Source organism: Megalops cyprinoides, chromosome 20 (genome assembly GCF_013368585.1).
Source record: "Megalops cyprinoides isolate fMegCyp1 chromosome 20, fMegCyp1.pri, whole genome shotgun sequence".
NCBI classification, from domain to species: Eukaryota; Metazoa; Chordata; class Actinopteri; order Elopiformes; family Megalopidae; genus Megalops; species Megalops cyprinoides.
In genome coordinates this window covers 9,598,209-9,619,372 of record NC_050602.1, presented here as the reverse complement: position 1 = coordinate 9,619,372, position 21,164 = coordinate 9,598,209, and the positions used below count along the sequence as shown (strand labels likewise).

Below are 21,164 nucleotides of genomic sequence, written 5' to 3'. Positions count from 1 at the left end.
TCACGCAGCTCCTGAAGGTGCAAGTTTGGCTCTAAGCCTGTCCCAGAACATTACACGCTGATCTGGGTCCTGTGGCCAGTCTAGGTAAGTCCGGGTTTTCACCAGTCTTGCCATCCTATGGTGGGCTGACAGCTGGAAAGGGGGAATTTTCTCCAGGAAAACCAGGATCAGAATGTCCTTGCGTTCCACCAGCAGGCGGTAGGTGGCCAGCCTCAGCTCCAGGGAGCACCAGTTGCTGTGGAGGTAGTGTCGGCTGACCAGGCACAGGGTCCTGCGGCTGCTGTAGAGGCTGTCTGTGATGTTGTCCACGATGTCTTGCCCCAGCTGGAAATCTCGATTGTGCAGGCAGAGGCGCAGGAAAGGGGGGCCTCGCTCCTCCAGGTTGGGCAGCAGCTCCTCAAACACCCAACGCTCATCCTTCCCACAGTAGGATACGAAAACGTCATAGCGGTACTGTGTCCCAGCTCCACGATGGAGAGCCTCATCCAGCCAGCCACGGGCGATATAAAAGAGAGCAAGGAGGTACGCACTGGCCAGGCGGTGAACCAGCACAACCAGGATGAAAAAGAACAGCCCAAACGCTGACGACACAAACAGTACAAACTCCACTTCTGTGGAGCAGTTGTGTTGAACATATGTAACAAAGTTCAAGTCATTATTGTCACTTTTACATATCAGTTTGTCCAAAGAAGTGGCCATTATAAGTTCTCTTTTCCTCTGTTCTTTTGCCCACTGAATGAGCCAAGCATTGTCACAATGACAATACAGTTTTGAATCATAAAAGTACAGATACTTTAGCTGCATTGTGTGTTCAGTAAAGCTTTCCATCATGTTGAAAGTATTTTCAATATGTAAAAATAACTTAGTCAATGATTTGAGGTCTTTCGTCAGTCCTCCCTCCAAGGAATCAATTCGACAGCCATGCAAGTGTAACTCTTCCAACTTAGTCAGGTTGTGAAACATGACATGAAGATTAGGTTGACGATTGAAGTCAATTTGGCTCAATATCAGTCTCCTCAGGTAGACAAGGTGGTTAAGTTCAGTTAAGTCTAAAAAGTTGGCCATAAAACTGGAAACATATTCAAAGTCTTCAACAAACCTTAAGTATTTGCCCATGAAAGAAGATCCACAAAGTAATTGACCAGTCTGAGCATAAACTTTGGTAATGGATTCAAAAAATGGTCTTTCACAATCCTCAAAGGAAACTGTCTTCCCTGTTATGCTGAGGGTGAGGTTTGCTTGTGGTTTGCTGTCACTGCCAATAATTACATGGAGAGGCCACACTCCAGAACTGATACTTAAATTTGTTAATCCACTTGGAATGCTGTTGAATAGGTAAGTTAAATTGAGTTCTACCTTTGATTGATAATCTTTGGGTTGTAAGCCTCCCAAAGAGAGTTGTTGAAGGGACACTTGATGTGTGAAGGAGAGTTCTTCAATATGGGTCAAGGGATTTCCTTGAATCATAAGACATTTTAAGTCATACAACTCTGAAAAAAAATGACTTTGAATGTGTGAAATCTTGTTGCTTTTGAGGTTTAAGACTTGCAATCTTTGCAATCCTTGAAAAGCAAAATTGTCAATCTTGTCTATGTAATTTTGAGACAAATCTAAATATTCCAGATTCGGTAAACAAAAGAAATGTCTTGCTGTGATGATATTTATTTGGCAGAATTTTAAAAACATTTTGGTCAATGATATTATGGGATCAGACTGATATTTGCAAAGTAAGTTGAATTCAGAAGTACTCAAGTTGTTGTGTGTCACATGTAATTCTGTAAGGTTCTTTAGTACATGAATAAAATTTAAATCTAGAACTGCTCTGTCACCATATAACATGAGAGTTTTGAGCCCTATACAGTTTCTAACAGCATAAACTGAGTGGTTGATAATTCTCTCAAATTCCAAAGAAAGATGTTTAATGGAGAATATCAACACTGTTTTACATATTTTTTCCAAATCAATTTCTGCAGTTGTGGAATATTTAAAGGACAAGACTCTTCTTAAACCAGACATAGGGAGCTGACTTAGCAGCAATTTGCTCATCTGTATAGAGAGGAATGTTAAATTTCTGAGATATTTCAAAGCATCCTTCTCGATAAAGTTTATGTTGTTCAAATATAAATAAACATATTGACTATAAAAATCAGGTAGCTTACCAACTGTTATATTGAGAGATGAACAGTTTCTGTATTTCAAAATTTGTGTTTCGGTTCCAATATAAAGTTTCTTCAGTGGTGTGACATTTATTACCCTACAGAGTACATCTGTTACTTCCTGGATGCCACAGCCATTAATATGGAGTTCTTCTATCTGTGGCGCTTCACTGAAGACCTCTGGTTTTATTGCAGAAATTCTGTACTTATATAATTGTAATACTCTCAGATTGGGTACGTCACTGAATGTATGTTGCTTGATGGAAGTATCAGAACAGACAGGAGCATCATGTGACAGTAACTGTAGACACTGCAGGTTTGTCAGCCCTTGAAAAGTTCCTGGAAGAATTTCCGTAAGGCAGGCAGAAATGGCCAGGTTCTCCAAATTGTGAAATGCAGAAAATGTATTTGGTGACAGTCGGCCGATAAACGTCTGTCGTGCGTAGATCACAATGGACTGAAGATGTGCTGGAAGCCCAGCGAGATTCTTCTTGAAATCTGTGATGTCGTGACATTCTGCAGTATATTTTGTTGGTTTACAATCCCAGTTTGCATAAAGATTCACTTCAGATCCATCAATGATTTCACATTTCTTAGACATCCAGCCCCAAGTGTGTAAACTCCAAAGAAGGCCCAGTGCAAGCCCAGAGCTGATGAGCCTCATCTTTCCTGTGTGATGTTTTCTGCAGAGATGTTCTCAGGTTGTGACTTCTTTCTATCAGCTCAAAGCTTGGGTTCCTTCAGAGAGTACCACACCTCATTGTCTTGCAAACAGGAAACTGGCAAGGATCACTCATTGACATACAAGAGTTGCAAAGACTATGACAAAATAGTTCTTATAACATCATTTGATTTTTGTGGTCATTGTTGCTGGCTGCAGAAGACCAGAGAAGCTGGCATGTTTAAGCTAGTGTCCTGTTCTTCACAATACATGGAGCCTTTTGCTCTCAACAACTATTCTAACACCTTTCACACACAGTGATCTTCACTGCTTCCTGTGATGCTACTTCCCTTTTCTATTGATTTGAATTTCAAATCTTTCAGAGCACTGGAAGTATAATTTCTGTATGCTGTATTGCCGTAGAGTAAAAGCTTATTTAAATAAAGGTGAAGATAGGCTATTTCAAAACAGATAATCACAAAGATCTATCTTAGGCCTTCTGCAGGTACACAGCTACATTACTCACTTTTTGAAGACATATGGTCTCACTCAAATGACGTGCTTGAAAACTCAAAAGAAACTCCAGAAGGCCAAGAATGGGCAAGGCCATTTGAGCCAACACAAAAAATGTGTCTACTATATTGAAAATCAATATAACTTGCATATTGATCAAATCGCATAAAATTACATAGGCCTATCATTAAATATATGGGACATAGATTTACAAATATCTTGACACTAAACAGACATTTTGAAAACATTTGTTTCACTTTGTCACAATACTAAAGGACTTTTCCATGTATACAACAATCATTTTTTTCCGATAAGACAGAAGAGGTTTGAACTATCTGGGAGCGAACAGATTTGCATCTGAAGATTTACCAATATGACTGGTTTGGATTTGTCTTTTTGACTGTGGCATTCGTACCCAAGACCATATGCTAGATGTAAAATATGTGGAGACAGTTGAGACCAGTGCTGGGTAAGTACTGTCAGTTCAGAGGAAGTACAATTCTGTAAATACTGTCACTACCAAACACTAGATGGGGCAATTGCATAACTGCTATCAGAGCTGTTGATAAATTCTCTATTTATCAAGGCTACAATTTATCTTGGCTACAATTCTCACATTCATTTGTCAGACCATGTTGAGTGAGCAGTGAAATTATGCTATCCCTCATTACAAATGTACCCAATCATCAGGACTAACGAGTGAAACAGCTGAATGCTGGTTCCACATAAATAAACTGACAGCCTACTTCAAGAGTCCCCTATAGTGGACTTACAAACTAGTGACAATTCATGCTGATTTTAGGCTTGTGAAATGAGAGCCTAACTTAAGTATCTAAAATTTTAATTGTAAAAAAAATTAAATATTTAAAAAATATATTTTTCATTTTGTAAACCAATGATCTCGAAACGTTGGGGCAGTGTAGGACAAATTGACACAACTATGATGATCAAGCTTTAACCTTGAGAGGACTGAGAGGACGTCCTCAGTGTTTTACACAGATACTGTATGTGTGAGGAAAATTTCAACACATTATGCAAAAAAGTCCGTCATAGCACAAATAAGTTTTAGATGAATGTGCTTCAGTCCATCAAAAGGCGTAAGTTCATGGGCTTATGAGAAAGAATGAAACCACAGCAGATTTAGGGAGAACATGGTTTACTTTATTAAAGGCATAGCTGATTCCAGCGATTGCTGAAGAATGTCTACAGAAAGACAACACAAAAGCTTTGAACACAAACCAGTTTCTGTTTACTCCCACCCCCCCCCACCCCACCCACAAAATATATAGATCCTTTCACAGGAGTAGCAGGACAGCTTCCCATATTAAACTAAGCATTCTGAACACCGTATTCTCATGCAGCGCTCTGAAGTGATTCTCTCTCGGGAGTTGGCCTCGAGCTGGGGCATGCTGCCAGGCTAAGCAGGGCGGCCATTAACGGTACCCTTCACCGAGCTCTCGCGACGCTTGCATTTCCCCCTCTGAGTGCAGTGCAGCACAGGGCTGTGGAATGTTACGGCTGCGAGTCTTCCCAAGAGTCCCCACGGGAGACTGTGCCCTACGCTTTCGGTTGCTCGTCGTCTGATGAACGAGCAAAAGTAAATGTCTTTGAAGCCACAGTGAGGGCAGAGAGCAGCAGTCTGGCCAAAGGCATTGTATGATCAATTTAGGCATTTCTTTTCTTTTCTTTTTTTTTAAACTTTACTCCTGTACAGCCTGCATGTGAATAAAGTCAAGCAAATGAACCGGTCCGTTCTAAATGGTCCACCTAACGAGTCCAAGAGAACTGGGCAGAGTTTAATTATGTCCTGGCTCAAACCATGGCGGGGTGAGCTTGAATGCTCAACTAACCACTTTCACGAAAAAGGACGATAAACCGAAACAACAAGCCAGAGCAGGCGTACAGCGTTCGTCAAAAATGAATGTGCTGTATGCAGCCCAGCATGTCCCAGCAACCAGTCCAACTTACTTTTACTTTTTTATTATTTTTTAGTTTTTAAATACATATTTCAATGCAACAAGAAAAGCACAATCACACAGCAGACACATCACTTAAAGTTGTCTTTAATAAAATAGTCTCTACATGAAAATAAAAAGAAAATGCGCTTTCCCTCATACAGGTATATTCAGTCTCTCTTCTTCCAAAGGCCTTCTCTGCCTAGACTGTAAAGAATACCACTGTGTGTGTGTGTGTGTGTGTGTGTGTGTTTATGCTTGTGCGTGTATGCGTGTTCATGTATTCACGTGAGTGTGAGTGTGTGCACACGTATTGGATCCACGTGTCTGTCTGCATTTATAAGTGCATGTGTGACTGTGTCTGTCTGTCTGTATGTGTATCTTTACATGTGTGTGGGTGTGTATGTGTGTGCACATTGTGTACAGTTGTTACCCTATGGAACTATGAAGGCTCGGACTGTGATAGCTTAGCGGACTCCACTGTGAGCGACAGTGTTGAGTTCTATACCTGATCTGCCCTCCGTTGCTCATCAACTCACTCGCTTGTGCCCCATAGTGCTGAACCAGCAGCCCAGCTGGACCCGTTTGCTTTCTTTTAAAGACAGTGCCGACCATGATAGTAGGAGTTAAAACACACACTGACCAGGCACGGAGAGCCACCTAAAGCTGCTTAAAACCATTAAAAGGCAGAACATGAACAAAATAAACCTTTTTTATGCAGGTAAGCTAGAGTGAAATATGTACTGAAAGAAAGTCAGGAGGGAACAGTAATAAACATCTCCCATCTGCAGTAAACTATCGTACATATTTACCCAAGATTCATAAAGCTAGAACTGCTACGGAACAAATCACAAAATACAGTATTTTAATAATTGCAATCTCTACTGCAGTTATTGATACTACCTCCTAAATCTATTTTCTCCTCCTGCGGTTTTCATTTCTCTCGAGCCAAAGCGGCGGAGACCCTCGAGAGGTGCGTCCGCCCTCGACGCCCGGGACACGCCCCCCCGCCTCGCTTAAACACGTTTTACAAAAGCCGTCTCAGAAAGGCCGCCTCGCCGGCAGCATTCTCTGCTTTTGCGTCCACCCTCACCAGCTGTTCTGGGAACAGTAGGGAAAAAATATATATATATAGAGAGAGAGATGGGATCCCGCCAAAACCGCGCCAACGTCCGTAAGCTGCTGGCACGCTCTGTTTGCTTTTCCTCGGCCTGAAAAAAAAACGACCTCCCAAACAGCCTTCCTCTGAGGAAAAAAAGACAAAAAATTTATTTGACCGAATCACCCATCCGTTCCCCAACGACCGCCTTGTATGCGAGACGCCTCATTTGCTTAACTCTCTCTCGCCCGCAGTCTGCCAGTCTACAGAGGCGACTGTCGTCCACGTCCGCCAGGTGACGGAGGCGGTCAGGACAAGGGGCGGAGGTTATCGGAGTCACGGAATCCAAGTGAGATGGGAGATGGTCCTTCTCCACCCTCCAGGAGGAGGTAAGAAAGCGTGGAGGCCCGTGGTTCTTTTTTTTTTGTTGTTTCCTCAATGTAAAAATTTCCAGAAGTTGCTTGGCGGCGGCGGCGGCGGCGGTCGTGCACAGCAGCGGTGTGTGTGAGTGTGTGTATGTGTGGCGCAAGCACGCCCTCGTTGCCCGTGGAGGCGCAGAGAGAGGAGAGGGCGGCGCCACCCTCATCAGGCGGAGGGGGGGAGGGGGGGGTGTCGAGCCTTGGTTGGGTCGTTCGCCTTTTCCCCAACACCACCCACGTGCCGGTAGAATTCGGTTGGAGCTTGGTTTTTCTCTTCGTCTTCACGCAAGAGCTTCCGTGGCGTGGCGCTTCAGTGCGGCGGGTTCATGGTGCCGTGGCCACGCTGCTGCTTCTGCTTCTGCTGCATCAGCAGCTGCTCCAGGGCCGAGGGGCCCGGGTGCACCATGGAGCTGGACCAGATCGACTGCGGATGAAGGACAGGCCGTCAGCACCCCACACGCAATCATTCAAGCAAGCAGACAAGAACGCCAATGTCACATCCGCTGCGTTTTCACAGGAGCACTGAACTGAGGCGAGCGCAATCCTCTAATACAGCGTCTCTCAATCCTACTCCTGGAGCCCCCCTGTCCTGCATATCTTCTATCGATCCTTGCTCCAAACACACCTGACTGAAATTAGTGCTCTTGCTCTTGATTAGATCAGGCGCGCTCAGCTAATCAAAAGTGCCACTGATGAGTTCGGTCAGGTAGGTAGAGCAGGGAAAGATGGAAAACGTGCGGAGCAGGGGGGGCCCAGGAGCAGGATTGAAAATCAGTGCTCTAATACACTCACACACAGCCAGCAGTTATTTTTCACATTGAAACTCCCAGTGCCCCACAGGGAGGCAGACACCGATTGGAGGATAGATGCACCCTCACTGATGCCACAGAAAGACTTTTCAGGTACATCCTGAGCCATGAGTGGAGAGACACTCGAATCTTTGCCGAACTACCCACCCGAATACTCCAGTGGAACAAAGCCTGTTTGTGTCACTCCTCTGGGCTCCCAGTCACCATGGGCTGATTAAGCAGGTTTTGAACCCGGGCCAGAGGGTTCAGCCCACGCTTGAGACAAGCATCTTTACTGTCTGAGACACTTGGGAGCGCTGGAAAAATCATTTCTGCTATCTGCTCGTCATTCATCATTCATGACTCACTATTGCTGAGATTCACCCAGGATATGCACACCCTTCCCATCAAACCTGGGATATTACATTAGTACAGGAGTATTTGAGGGAAGTGGCAGGAGGATTTAAAAATGATTTTAAAAAATGAGCTGAATTAATTTTAAAACAATTTGAACCAGAAACACACTCTATGAGGGGTCAGAGGGGGGTACCTGCATGGAATGGTGCTCTGTAAGGGGAGTGGGGTTTGAGTGGGTACATTAAGACTGTGTGAGTGAGGAGGAGGTGACAGGGTACCTTAAGACTGTCGAGGAGGACGGTGGAGGAGTCCTCCATGGGCGTTTCCTGTGCGGCCCATGTGTTGCTGGGGTTGCTGCTCTGATGCCAGCTGTTCTCTGTGGCCGAGGACGACGCGGCCGGCAAGTAGTCCAAGCCAAACCCGCACATCGCCGCTGGAAAAACACGAGCGAGAGCCAGGTCATTCCCACAGCATGAACATGTAGTCACTGTCAATCGTGTCTCTAATGTAGAAACTGAACTGTTATAGTTGCGCATATCTGTAGGCTGCACTCAGTTACACATTATCTCGTGCTCATTGTGCAATAGCTGTATCTAACTAGCAGTTGTACAGATCCACTGCCTGCACGCACAGCCTTAACTGGGTGTGCAGTAGCTGTTCACATACACCTCATTCATTCCATCCTTGTTCCATTCATGTGTCCTGCACTACCGCTGTTCTGTCACTGCTGTTGGATGGCATTTGTTGTGGTCACCTTGACATTGTGTGAAAGCACTATGAGAGACACTGGAACAGGAGTCAAATTCCTTGTATATGTAGAGGCGCGCTTGACCAATAAAGTCTGATTCTGGTTACTGAGACAAACTGGATGTAATTATGTAGACGCTACAATGGAAGAGATTTCGCCCTGAAAAAGCTCAGAGCCATTTCATTTTCGCGTGCTGAAACAGAGCGAGAGCCATCTCGCGTGGCTATTCCCCGCCCTGGGCGCGAGGGCCGACTGGAGGCGGGGCGTTTACCGGTCTTCTCCGCCTTCCAGCGGTCGGCCATCCTGCGCTCCCTGCTGTCGGGGGTCCCGATGGGGCCGAAGGTGGAGAAGGGGATGGAGCTGTGGTTGTGCGTGGGCGGGGACGAGGGCAGGCTGCTGGGGTTGGAGGAGTGGGGGGACTGGCTCGCCGGAGTCGAGTGGTCTGGCAGGCGAAACAGCACAAAACGGGCGAACATGAGGTCATACTGAAGAGCAACCTTTAAATCAGACCTTTCCACCGAACATGTTAAACCTCACCAGCACTCTAAACTACCTTTCATATAAGTCATGCACAGAATATGCCGGTTCGTCATATTTCGACAAATGGGAACAAAAACAAAACTCATTCGCAACTCATGAGTCTCTCCTTTATACCAATAAATTTTGCTTCCATTCATAAACAATTTTCAATATATGAATTTCAATGAAGCAGTGCTTCCTTGCAATGTATTTCTTCTGAAAATTTTAGAGGTAACTGGATTTCAGTGTCTCTCTGGTATGTGAATGATGGAAAACCACATCCGAATAATACAGTTTTGAAAGAGTGACATGGGTTCAGTGTTACCTGAGCTGGCAGGAAGAGAGGGAGACCACGGAGTTCCTTCAAAGAGGGAGTAGAGGGAGGGCTCTTGGTGGGGCAGGGGAACGTCGGGCTTGGGGGTGGGAGCCATGTTTTTGCCGTAGGCTTCACTGAAAATGCTGTTCTGGTAGTTCTCCTGTGGCAAAGATAAACCAAAAAAACAATGTCACCAAGATAAAACACGAAAAACTATTTACAGTTAAGCAATCAATTCTGTCTGAATTACAACAGATAACTGCTATCGAGGAACTAGGATGAGAAAAAGGATCTGCTTTTTGACTTGGGCAGAGCGAGGATGCCCTAAAACGTGACAGTGAGATAAATTACTGGGATGTGTACGTTTCCTTTAGGCGACACTCAGGAAGTGACAAGCATTTGAACTTTGACCCTCCCTCGCCGACTGACCTGAACTGGAAATCCAGACAGCGGCAGGAGGGAGGACTGAGACGTCTGCTCAGGGGCTCTGTCCAGCCTTGACTGGTTTGGCAACTACAGGAGAGTGAGACAGTCCGTTTAATGATAACGACAAAGCAACACGGCTCGCTTCATTGCTGCTAAACCTGATGTACTGAATAGGAAATTTAAACGACCCAATTGCATCTGATTACATTTAGCAAATACAAACCAGCTAAATTGCTTCTGCAATAAATGCCTATGGTAACAAAACAAAGTCAACCTGTTCTACAGCATTACTGCAGAAGAGAGCAACTACAACTGAACCGGAAGCTTAACAAGACATCGCTTAGATATGAAGCAATGAGCGGAGAATCTGAATGAGCTACGTAACCTACATGAGGAAACTTTTACATAATGTAATCTAATCAAAGTCGTTAACAAGCTTTTCCTAACACCAAAGTCACAACGGTAACACATTTCCTAGCAAAATCAAAAATAAACAAACAAAAACTCCTAAGTAGGACAGTCCTCTGCAGCCACAACATTCTTGTTCATTTGCATCCTTAAGACAAATTCACTTATTCTATCCCTTGCCCACGGGAATAGACGAGAATTAAATTAGAAAATAAAATTAGACATGTGAGAAAATGGCGACAGATTATTAAAGCAGGAAGATAAAGAGAGGACTACATACAAATATGTTTCGTCCAGGAGCAGTGCTAAGAGGGCTTGCCAAGGCATGGTAGAAATCATGAGGCTTAGAAAAGGCCAGCTCTTCCTCCTCCTCAAAATCTGCTAGACTTTTTAACAGGTCAGGAGGCAGAAGAGGGGAGCTCTTGTTGTCCTAGTGAGACAGACGAAGCAGACAGGAAAGGAGAGAAGAAACAGACAGATCAGCCAGTAAAAAGAGGGGAGGAGGGTCGTCTGGGCGGAGGGGGGGGGACAGTCGTCCGAGGATGTGCGACGGCTGGCTCACACCAAGTCAACTCCGCCGCTTTGGACTGCGCGGCTGCGGGCACGGAACACCGCGATAGGCGTTCGGCTGGTCGTACCGCGGTTTGCTGTAGTCTGGATATCTTGGCTTGGACTGCATTCTGCGTTCTTCGCCATTAACAAACAACCGCCAAACTGAGAGCGCCACGGCGTGTGAAAACTGTCACATTCCCAACAAAGGAAGGACTCACTTGCTCAGCCTATGAGCAGAGTTCCCAGTGACAGCATCCAGGAGACCCACGTGTCCTTTCTAGTTGGCCAGGGCCTGGCTCTTTCAGGTGCAAACTGAATTAAAGCCATTCTATTTGGACACTTAGGGCTCAAAAATCGGATGGATTGTATAAAATATGCACAATTGTATTGAATTAACAACATCACTCGTGTGTTATACTTATATATTGTTTTTGGTTTGGTACATGAAGACATATTTAAATCTTATCCAGACTGTGGTCTGTGTAGCTGTCCAGATTTTGTAAGTATCACATTTGAATCACTCATACACACAGTACTGTGTATCAAAAGAGGTCATACCCCTGAAATGTTTTTTTTTTTTACACAAAACTGTGTAAAATTGCATTTTGAATGTCGGCTTGGTGTGTTCCAGCCTTCAAACACCCCAGAGAAAAAAACAGACGTAAAGAATGACATATTGAACAAATCTCAACTAAGGCTTAGTAGACAAGGGAAGCAACAGTATAAACCAAACATGCGTAGAGGGGACCACCGAACAACCCCACCCTATTCGTAACAATTAACATCAGAGAACCCTCAGGCACTGCAGCCAACTTTGTTTTACAGAGATGGTTTGGAGCACTGAAATTCCTCAAGCTTAGACTGAGTTAGGCATTTACACAATGAGACAGAGAGAAGTAAACTAGATGGGGGGGGGGGGGGGGGGCGGCTGTTGGTGCCCAATTCACAATTTGCTGTCAAGGTCATCTACACAACAACCCAACACCCACCAGACCTTCAAATAAGAATCTCAGAGGCCTTCAACCACTTCCGTCTCTCCATTTTCTCACTTCCCCAGCCTTCTTTAATTAACAGCAACGCTCAGCAACGACAGTGACTTCAGCATCTACTGAACACTGATGGTAAAAGAACACCACTGATTTTATCTCACCCTGTCAGAGGTATAAATGTGCTGACTGCTATTCCAACTGTGTGAGGAGCCAGCTGTTTTCACCAAAAAAAAAAAAAGCAGTGCCATACTGCCCCAAAAAATAAAAGTTCAGTCCACATATCCAGGTTGTGACTTTGTACCAAAAGTGTGATGAGATGTTTAATGTCTCCTCTGAACAATGGTGTCTCTTACAGTATAGAGTCCGCATCACTGCACTTAGGCACTGGTCTTCTGCTTGTTGTGGACAGAAAACTGCTCCAACGGGCACTAGTAGCACCCTGCTTCCCCAAGATGTCCCAGGTCCAAGTGTTGATCCAACCCTGCTGACTGTCTGCGTTTTGAGACACCATCTGCAGAAGTGGTGGCTAAGTAAAACGCCTGTATTATCTGGCTAGCTAGCTAACGCAGAGACAACTGCTCCAGATGAGGCAAACCAACTAGCAACCTGTGTGTATCACCGATGCAGAAAACCCTGCAAGAGAACCTTGCCCTTGCGAGATTCTTCGTGAATTCAGTGCACGCACACTGAACTCACACCTTGCCTGACCGCCGCAGATCTTGTAATGTGTCACGTCCTACAACCAATGATACCTGCCCTTGCAAGCTGTGAGTGGATATAAAGTGATGTTGAAACCTTCATTAAATCCTGCTCAGTGCAGCGCTTCACAAGCAATGGGACACTGCCAGCGGATGATGAAAAATAATTCAATAATGTAATATGCCATTGTCTGTTGGCAATATGCCAACAGACTGCTGTTTTAGGTACGCTGTTTGTGCAGCCATAGAGAGGTGGAATAAGAGACGTCGCAAAAGACACCAGCGGCTAACTGAACATGCACACTGGCCAGAGGAGGCCCACAAGGAGTTTACTGAGCTGTGACTGAGGCCGAGATGTTTACTTAATCCGTCTGCAAACAGCTATGTAAAAAAAAAAAATCTATGAGAGCATGGGAAAATAGAAATACAATCACCAACAGTCTATCAAGCTATGCGTGTACTGGAGTTAAGATAAATGCTTTAAAACCCTTTAGGGCAGCATCAATGAACAGTGGGCGGCACTTTATGGCTCCTAAATCACTGCAGAATGCTGGGGTGGTCAGTACGACTCCCTAGCTTCAAAATATGTGTGGTAAGTCAGCCCAGTTTTCAGGGAATGGTGACATGTGTATGGGGCTTTAGCATAACGCTTACGTTTTTAGCTAGCTATTTTGCTTTGTAATCTGGAATGAGAAATGTGTTGGTATTATGAAATTACTGCATAACACTTAAAGCGACTGGAATGAAGAGGAGTACCTCTTCAAGAGACACTGCCGTTGAAATCAATGTAGTTCTGAAACTAATGGATCTTGAGGATAATTACTTACGTTGAAGGGAATGGGTGAGTTTAACTTGAAAGGCAGGCTTTCCGTTTGATATCGGCCTTAGCTTGACCTTCTCAGAATCTTAAGTTTCCACACAACCATGCCATGCGGAGATCAATGCACTCATTTCTGTCTTAACTTGAGATATGGCTCATTTTGCATAAACTCTGCCTGAGAGTTTTCACCAACTTATTCTCTTATGAATTGTCAACCCATTTGCTGATTATGCGAGGAAGCAGAATGATGTTGCATTCAGTTTAAGGGTTCAGATCTGTACTTCTCCTTGCATTTAAGATTGTAACAGCTAATTAACAGGCAAGAACAGAGACACAAGTTCGCACTCTGTTCGCATCATGAAAGCTACAACACATGACAACACAAATGGTCTTCCTGTGTTAGTTTAAATACCCTAAAGCTCAACACTAGTATTGCTTTGGGTGACTTATGTGACACACAGCACTTAATCTGCCCTTCACACTGAGGGAGGCTAGTGCTATGGCATCACATGCAGAGCACCAACAGCCCTGAATCAGCTGCACACCAAGAATGCAGCCTTACTACAGCCCGTGGAATTAAAACTATCAAAATTACAAATGTATTCATGCAAAATATCTGCTACAATTCCATTCCATAATTCTACTACTAGAGGAATATTTCAAAATGTTGCTGTAACTTCACCACAGTGCCCCCCTGTGGATGCTAAAAACCCAATACCCTGATTACGCAAAATCATCACAAGCATATCAAAAAGCACGTATGTATTTCATACATAAAGAGATAGCTTGACAACTGAAATATATATTTTATTGCTATGTGCTTCACGTCTTCGATCCTGTTTTCACACAGAATGAAACCCAAAATACAATACCAAAATGTCTGTGTAAGTCAACCTCCATAAAGATGTCTACCAAATAAAATGAACGAAAGAAATGGTTTGTTTCTTAATTTCCTTTAACTGGGTAAAATGAGTAACATATTACGTAAAGTAATATGTAAAAAGATATCATAACTGACAAAATAATGAATTAGTAATACCATTTTTGGGAGAGCCTTTGAAAGATTAAACTGATTTCAGAACCCTTTTCGGGAGTTTCACCCTTAAGTAGCCCCATGTAACAACCCTCTACCATAACCATTTCACTTGCTACATTCTTCAACATTTCACAAAACGTTTTTTTCATGGAGCTCCATATAGACACCTCTTTTACAACCACAAACGGGCAGCATCTACAAACGACTTCAAGTCTCTGAATCTCAGTGGCAACACAGGCCCAGAAAGCTACAAGCAGCCCCGCAGGCTTTCTCATCTTCGTCTCCAATTCACCCTACATCGTTTGACCCAGGGTCTGGTAAAGCGGCGGGGGGGGGGGGGGGGGGGGGGGGCGGCTCCGACTATAAATGTCTTACCTCGAAGGACGGCACGCGGGGCCCGCTGTCCTGGCTGGGACAGAAGACGCCCTGCTGCCGCTTCACCATCCGCTCGCCGGCCATCTGGTGGCCCATCATGGGCCGGTTCTCCGCCATGCGGTACGGCGGGTCCCAGTAGAAGTCCTGCACCTTGACCTCGGGGAACTTCACCTTCTTGTCCATGCCGGCGGGCTGCGGCGGCGGCTGCATGGGCTGCAGCGGGTGCTCGAACAGCTTGAGGGGCTCCTGCGGGGGCATGTAGAAGGGCGGCTTGACGGGCATCTGCATGGGCATCTTCTGCATGGAGGGCTGCGGCTGGTGCTGGCTCCACAGCTGGCCCGCCTGCTCCGACACCTGCATGTACTGTGCCGGCGGGGAGAGAGAGAGGGAGGGAGAGAGACCACAGCCACGCTTTAACCAGCTTTCACACAGCCACTGTGACACTGATCTTTATCTGCCGTCCTTCATCTTGAACTGTTAACGCAGAGCAATGTGCTGTCCTGTTAGCTTGATCCAAAAGTGTGCCATTGCCACTACCTCCACTATTTCCTAGAGAGGATATTTCAGTGCAAAAAATGAATGAATGAATGACATTAAAAACTGCAAGCAACTTTAAGGTAGTTCAAAACTTTTTTTTGCGGAAAGGGTTCAGTGCTCTGTCATAATCAAGTTTACTGGTTTGTTCAATAAGAGACCACGTAACCACGCGGGGTAACTGATTAACATACTTTTACGGTTTAGGCTTAAAAACGGTTAAATTGCTTTCTGCACGCAGGTGAGGCAGTGGCTGCCGTTTCTGTCGGGCTTACCTGCTGCATGCCTGGATGGTGCGGCGGGCTCTTGCCCAGCTGCGCAGACGTGGGCTTCGTGGGCGACTGCTGCTGCTGTTGCTGCTGCTGTTGCTGCTGCTGGGACAGCGCCTGGATCTGCAGCTGCGCAGACGGCTGCCCGGGCTGCTGCACGGGCTGCTGCTGCTGCTGCTGCTGCTGGCTGACCGCGCCGGGTCCCGAAGGCCTCTGCTGGCTGTACGGAATGTGCGACGGTTTCCCAGCCTGCACCTGGGCGCCGGACTGAGGGTGGGCGGCGGGCTGCAGGAAGGCGCCGGGCACGGACACGCTGGCGGAGAAGGTGAAGCCCGGGCTCACGGAGAACGCCACGGGGGGCGGGATCACGTACGCTGGAGGCGGGAACCCTGCAACCACAACCACTCCATTTAACTCAGCGGGTGTTCCCGGGGGACCATTCAGCTGTTCCCCGAATGCAACTGACTGTCATTTTAACAATCAAACATCTAATTAATGTACTGTACCAGTCAAAAGTTTCTGATTTTGATTAAGATAATGGGAAACATGCATTCATAGACAGCATTCATTTCTTTCAAAAAAAATTTTGAAAATATTTTTGGCTACTTTGAAGAATCTAACATATAAGATTTAATTTAAAGTTTTAATTTGTTTAACACATTTTTGGTCATTGCATAATTCCATTTGTGTTATTTCACAGTTTTGATGTCTTGACTATTATTCTAAAATGTGGAAAATAGTAAAAAAATAAAGTATAAAAGTTGTGTCAAAACGTCTGACTGGTGCTGTACATCTAAAGTTATAAAGTATTTTTTAAAGTATGCAGTTAATATGGGCCAAATTTTATTTTCCTTATGGAGGACATTCATGGTGAACTCAACAACACACTCTTTCTGTTAGCATTGCTGAATGCATATTTTGATGTAGCACACATTTTCTACACCAGAGCGTGCAGGATCTACTGAGCTCCCTGGCCATCTGACTCATTAAAGGGTTAGTACAAGTCAATTGCATGGAATCAACTAGTAATGCACTCGAGACCAACAGTTCACTGGTATTGATTGGCAATTTTGTTCTTGTAATTGTCTCAGTGGATTTGGCTCACTTGAATAATGTTAACACACTGTTAATTACTGCCTTTCGTAGGAAGAGCGGATTTTACCAATGTATGATTCAGCTAATATGCCCATATCTGGTTCTGGTCTAATTGAAACAGAGCAAAATTATGTATTTTGCTCTTTTCAGGAGGGTGCTCTTCCATAAAACTTTGTTGTATGTGGGGTTTCAATATCCATGCCAACTACTACTACAAAAAATAAATTCTGTATATTATATTCAGTATATATCTCCCGAAATATTGGGAACTGGAACTACAGCAATAAATCAAGTCCTGAATTTGAGCTCAAACTGCCATCCCTTTCTCCTACTTGGAATATACAGCCTAAAACGGAGGCCTGTTAAAATGAACGACTGAGGAATACCTGCAGACAATGTGAAGCAAATCTGAGACTAATGTGTGCTTCTCTCTCCCACCCTGCAAATACTGGGTGACTAAAGATGGATTGACCCATATGATAACGAGATGTACATCAGTGATTGTACCCTGATTGAAAAAAAAAGACAGATACGGTACAGGCTAGTTGAGCAGTTGTATTTAGCTGAGTGGGCTGATGAGTCATAACCACCCTATCATTTAGACAGTATCAATCAGATACTGCGGTGTAGTAATATGACAGGCATGTGAGACAGGCATGAGAAGCTGTAGGTATCCAGGCTGAGAGCCTGGCTTCTGACCTGGCCTGCTGGGCAGGGGTGGGAAAGCGCCCGGATGGTGGATCGGGATGAACTGGGAGGAGCTAGTGGTCTGGGTCTGTGTGACCGGAGTCTTCCTCGCCTCCGAAACCGGGGTCTTCCTCATCTCGGACTGTGCTTTCACCTGTAGAGGAAAACACTTCATCAGGTCGGGAGTCTTTGGGACTATGCAGATCATGCACCCCAGTGGGGGCGCTATAGGGTGACTGCAGGATGGGGGAAAAACTCACACTGTCAAACCAAACGCAAGACATTACAGATCACAAAACAGTCTTAGAAATTCAGCTTAACTGCACAAATATGCATTTTAGCCTTTTGGCTTTGACTACCGGACAGCGTGTCCCTCTACTCCCCAACAGTGAGATTCATTCTTCACTTAAGGCAGTTATGCCTTTCTGTGTATGTACAAGTAGTTCACACTGCAACCTATAGAAGAAAGTTCCTATTAGCCTGGATGCAGCTACACCTCAGCGTTGCTGAGGTAAATACAACATGCACATAAACACCAGATAAACCCCCGCATGGGCAGAGTATCTACGCCTCAGCTAACCTTCCCAGACAATGCTTACAAGAGCAAAGAGAAATTGCATTGTTGAGGAACGACAAATCTGAAAGTTTCTTATGTACTCCCGCACGCCTTCATTTCCCTTTCACTTTACTCAAAGGTTTTTGGCTTAGGGGCTTTTGTTTTGGTGAGCAACTGCCTTTCCCTTCTAGTTTATTGTCCTTGTTAGGGTTGGGAACCGAAACTCGGTTCCAAAATTAGAACCAAATCCAAGTACCGGGTACCCATAAAAAAATTGAATTTCGGTTTCTAAATGTCTACGTGTCCATTTGTTTAGCCCTTTGTTTAGCGCGTACAGTCACACCAGTGTGATTAGCCGTTTAGCGCGCACGCTAAAACTGGTGCGATTAGAACCCTAGATTGGAAAAATTCTAGCTAATTTTAGCTTTGAGGAAACAACGATTTAACGTTAAAAATGTAGCAAATGCTAACTGAAAACTATGAGAAGCTTAATAACACTGATGAGAACATAAACCACGCATCGCAACACGCGCGCTACATAGCATAAAAATAAGTTACGTGAGAAAGGGTTAAATACCAGCTAGCATGCATGGCTAACATCACAACAGTGTGAAAGATGGACCGCAGTAAACGGTCAAAAGTGTGGCTTCACTTTACGAAACAAAATGACAACAAGGCAAAGTGCAATGCATGTGGGAAGCTAATTAGCTGCAAGTCAGGTTGCACATCAAATCTGAGCAAACATTTAAGGCAGCACGGCATCGATCTGAAAGACTGTACAGTGTTGCGATAAGCAAGAATAAGCGGAATCGGAATCGGAATCGGAATCGATAAAATTCAAACGATACCCAACCCTAGTCCTTGTGTTCTCTCAATCTATCTGTGTTGAAGGCTATGTGAAAGAAGCCTTCAATATCACAAAGCACCACAAATACATTCAGGTCTTCAGCACTAAAAACACTGCTCTTAATTCCCACTGCAATTTCTTGAGCTTCTATATCCTGAAAGCACGTCATACCAACAGATCTGCATGCAACTTTAATCACTTTCAGCTGCAGCCACCCCAGATTGCTTTGAGCAACACCCAGTGTAATCTTCACCATGCTTTTTTCCTTTTTTTTTTTGCATGTCATCTCGCAGCGTACGCAGCAGTTCTGTTCCATGTAACTGATTTGGTGCGATAACCAATCACAGCGCAGATATTTGACCTGTAAGCGAGTCTCAGGTTTATTTAAGTGGAAAAGCACATCGCCTTACACTGCTACTGCCCATCTGGGTAATCCAACTCCATATTGCTCGACTTCACAAAAAGGAAGGCGGATGTATCAGCAGGAGTTTATGAATGAACCTTACTGTAGCTGGCAGTAGCCAGATGCAGAATAATAAGCCCAATAAGAGTGGTCAAGATTACGGAGCAGAGCGACGCTCCCACCTGCTTCCCCGTGTCGGGCGCCTTCTCGTGGCAGTTCTTCTTGGCCTCGTTCTTCTTCTTGTCCTTCTTCTGCTCACTCTTGCTGGGGGCGCCGTTGCCCTTGCCGAAGTCCCTCCTGTCCTTCCCTCCCTCCTTCGGGTGGTGGTTGCGGGTGGGCTCGCGGCTCTGGTCGCGGGGCTTGATGTTCTCCTTGAAGGTCACCACGGGCCTCTCCCCGCTCTCCGGCCCGCTGTTCTGGTTCTTGCCGGCCGACAGCACCGACTTCAGGCCCGGGCTGCCCTCGTGGGGCGTCTGCTCGCCGTTGGACGATTCCTGGAGCACGGGGCCGTCCTTGTCCTGGGGCTCCTCGATGACCGCCTCCGGGATGTCCGTGATGAAGATGAGCAGGCCGTCGTCGATCCGGCACTGGATCAGTCTGAGAGAAACAAAGGCCACAATGCATTGTTAAGCAGTCAGCAAGAGATCCTCAAACACTGTACATTGGCTCTCCTGTGGTGCACTATGGGACTTGTAGTGTGTAAAAGAATAACTGGTTGCACGTGAATCCCTCTTAGGATTGCGAACACTTTACAAAGAGGGACACAAAGAGGTTGGTTACAGCTTTAGTTTGACACTAAGGACTCAGCCAGGCTTATTCTTCAGAGTACTCACCCAGCTTTACATACTAAAGCTAAAGTTATAACATGGTTGGTAACAGCCTTAGTATATCAGAGTAAGGACTCACCCAGGCTGGTTATCTGCCACCCACTTGCCCAGGCTGATGAGTCTCTGGTGACGGGCGCGGACTGGCAGGCCCTCTTTGTCCACGACAATGCCCTGGTGACCTTTCGAAAAGTCCAGGGTCCTTTAAGGAGAACAGCAAAAAACAGCAAATGTAGCTTAGTGCAAAATTTTTTAACCAGACCAAAACATGGCCGCAAAAGCAAGCAAATTAGAGAGTGGAGGGTAACCACATACCGAAGGGCAGGCCTCAGCGCCAGAAAGCCCTGCAGCTCAAACTCCTCTGGGAGAGGATTCACTTGAAGGGAAACAGACACAGAGGAGACCATCATCATCACCATCACGCCACACAAAAGGACTCTAAATGGATCAGCTTTAGCTGTGCAACAGCAGTGCAGCCATCAGGTAACATGCTGAGAATTTTAAGTAAATCAAAGTTACAAGACTGCCTTCCACAGTACATAACTGCTACATCAGGCATCTACAGATCTGAGGGGAAAAAAAGAGAAAATAGCTTATTTAAAAGAGAGCTCTCGTACAACCTACCTGATGTACATGACACATCCTCTTCCCTGGGCTGGAAGCTGTTCAGGATGGAGACCAGCCAAGGCCAGATACTGCGTGGAAATGATAAACACAGTGTGCTTAGAGACCAGTCGTGTCAACAAAGGCACAATACCATTCATGAGAAAGCCACAACTACTGACAAAAAAATAATAATTTTCTCGGTCTCTTCCCTTTCAGATGGTTTTCGGCAAATGTGAACATTAAAAAGCAAAGCTTCTGATTTCAATGCCAAGGATAAGCACATTCCGCTCCTAAGAGCACAGAACCGCCACACGCGGACGCCGAGAGCGCGGTTTACGCACTACTGCCTCTGGTCCACGGCGCTCTCATGAAAGACGGCCGGCCGCAGTTTCAGCCACTCCAGGGACACCTTGATGGCAGGCAGCGGGCACTCTCCCAGGATCTCCCCGCGGTTCCGGTTCAGCAGGGCCCGGCTGCACATCACGCCCAGGAAGGACACTGGGAAAAT

The 21,164-nt window shown here is 45.4% G+C and overlaps 2 protein-coding genes across 5 annotated transcripts in view; both read right to left on the bottom strand.

Moving 5' to 3' along the window:
- Window positions 1-1,686, bottom strand: LOC118796070 (toll-like receptor 13). Its single transcript, XM_036554900.1, has 2 exons — window positions 1,236-1,686; window positions 1-989 (listed from the first exon to the last, which is right to left on the bottom strand). Exons 1-2 carry the CDS (start codon window positions 1,684-1,686, stop codon window positions 1-3), a joined length of 1,440 nt encoding a protein of 479 aa, XP_036410793.1.
- A 5,167-nt stretch (window positions 1,687-6,853) lies between these two features.
- smg7 (SMG7 nonsense mediated mRNA decay factor) overlaps window positions 6,854-21,164 on the bottom strand; it is a 32,961-nt gene continuing 18,650 nt past the window's right edge. For 2 of the 4 annotated variants that reach the window (XM_036554490.1, XM_036554493.1), the window contains exons 10-23: window positions 20,998-21,154; window positions 20,675-20,745; window positions 20,366-20,426; window positions 20,133-20,252; window positions 19,409-19,823; window positions 17,433-17,574; window positions 15,645-16,027; window positions 14,836-15,198; window positions 10,646-10,795; window positions 9,961-10,044; window positions 9,541-9,691; window positions 8,968-9,138; window positions 8,227-8,381; window positions 6,854-7,227 (exon numbers count right to left, since the gene is read on the bottom strand). In XM_036554490.1, the coding sequence (XP_036410383.1) occupies window positions 7,114-7,227; window positions 8,227-8,381; window positions 8,968-9,138; window positions 9,541-9,691; window positions 9,961-10,044; window positions 10,646-10,795; window positions 14,836-15,198; window positions 15,645-16,027; window positions 17,433-17,574; window positions 19,409-19,823; window positions 20,133-20,252; window positions 20,366-20,426; window positions 20,675-20,745; window positions 20,998-21,154 (2,537 nt within the window). In that variant the 3' untranslated portion in view covers window positions 6,854-7,113. The remainder of the gene's footprint in view (window positions 7,228-8,226; window positions 8,382-8,967; window positions 9,139-9,540; window positions 9,692-9,960; window positions 10,045-10,645; window positions 10,796-14,835; window positions 15,199-15,644; window positions 16,028-17,432; window positions 17,575-19,408; window positions 19,824-20,132; window positions 20,253-20,365; window positions 20,427-20,674; window positions 20,746-20,997; window positions 21,155-21,164) is intronic. The other 2 variants (XM_036554491.1, XM_036554492.1) reach the window with 2 other exon arrangements.

Bases quoted from the DNA above. Each gene is read 5' to 3' on its own strand.
- LOC118796070 (XM_036554900.1), bottom strand. From the start codon at position 1,686: ATGTTTTTAAAATTCTGCCAAATAAATATCATCACAGCAAGACATTTC. The intron at 990-1,235 runs ACCTCACCCTCA...GCCAAATTGACT, and splicing joins TGACAGCAAACCACAAGCAA to TCAATCGTCAACCTAATCTT.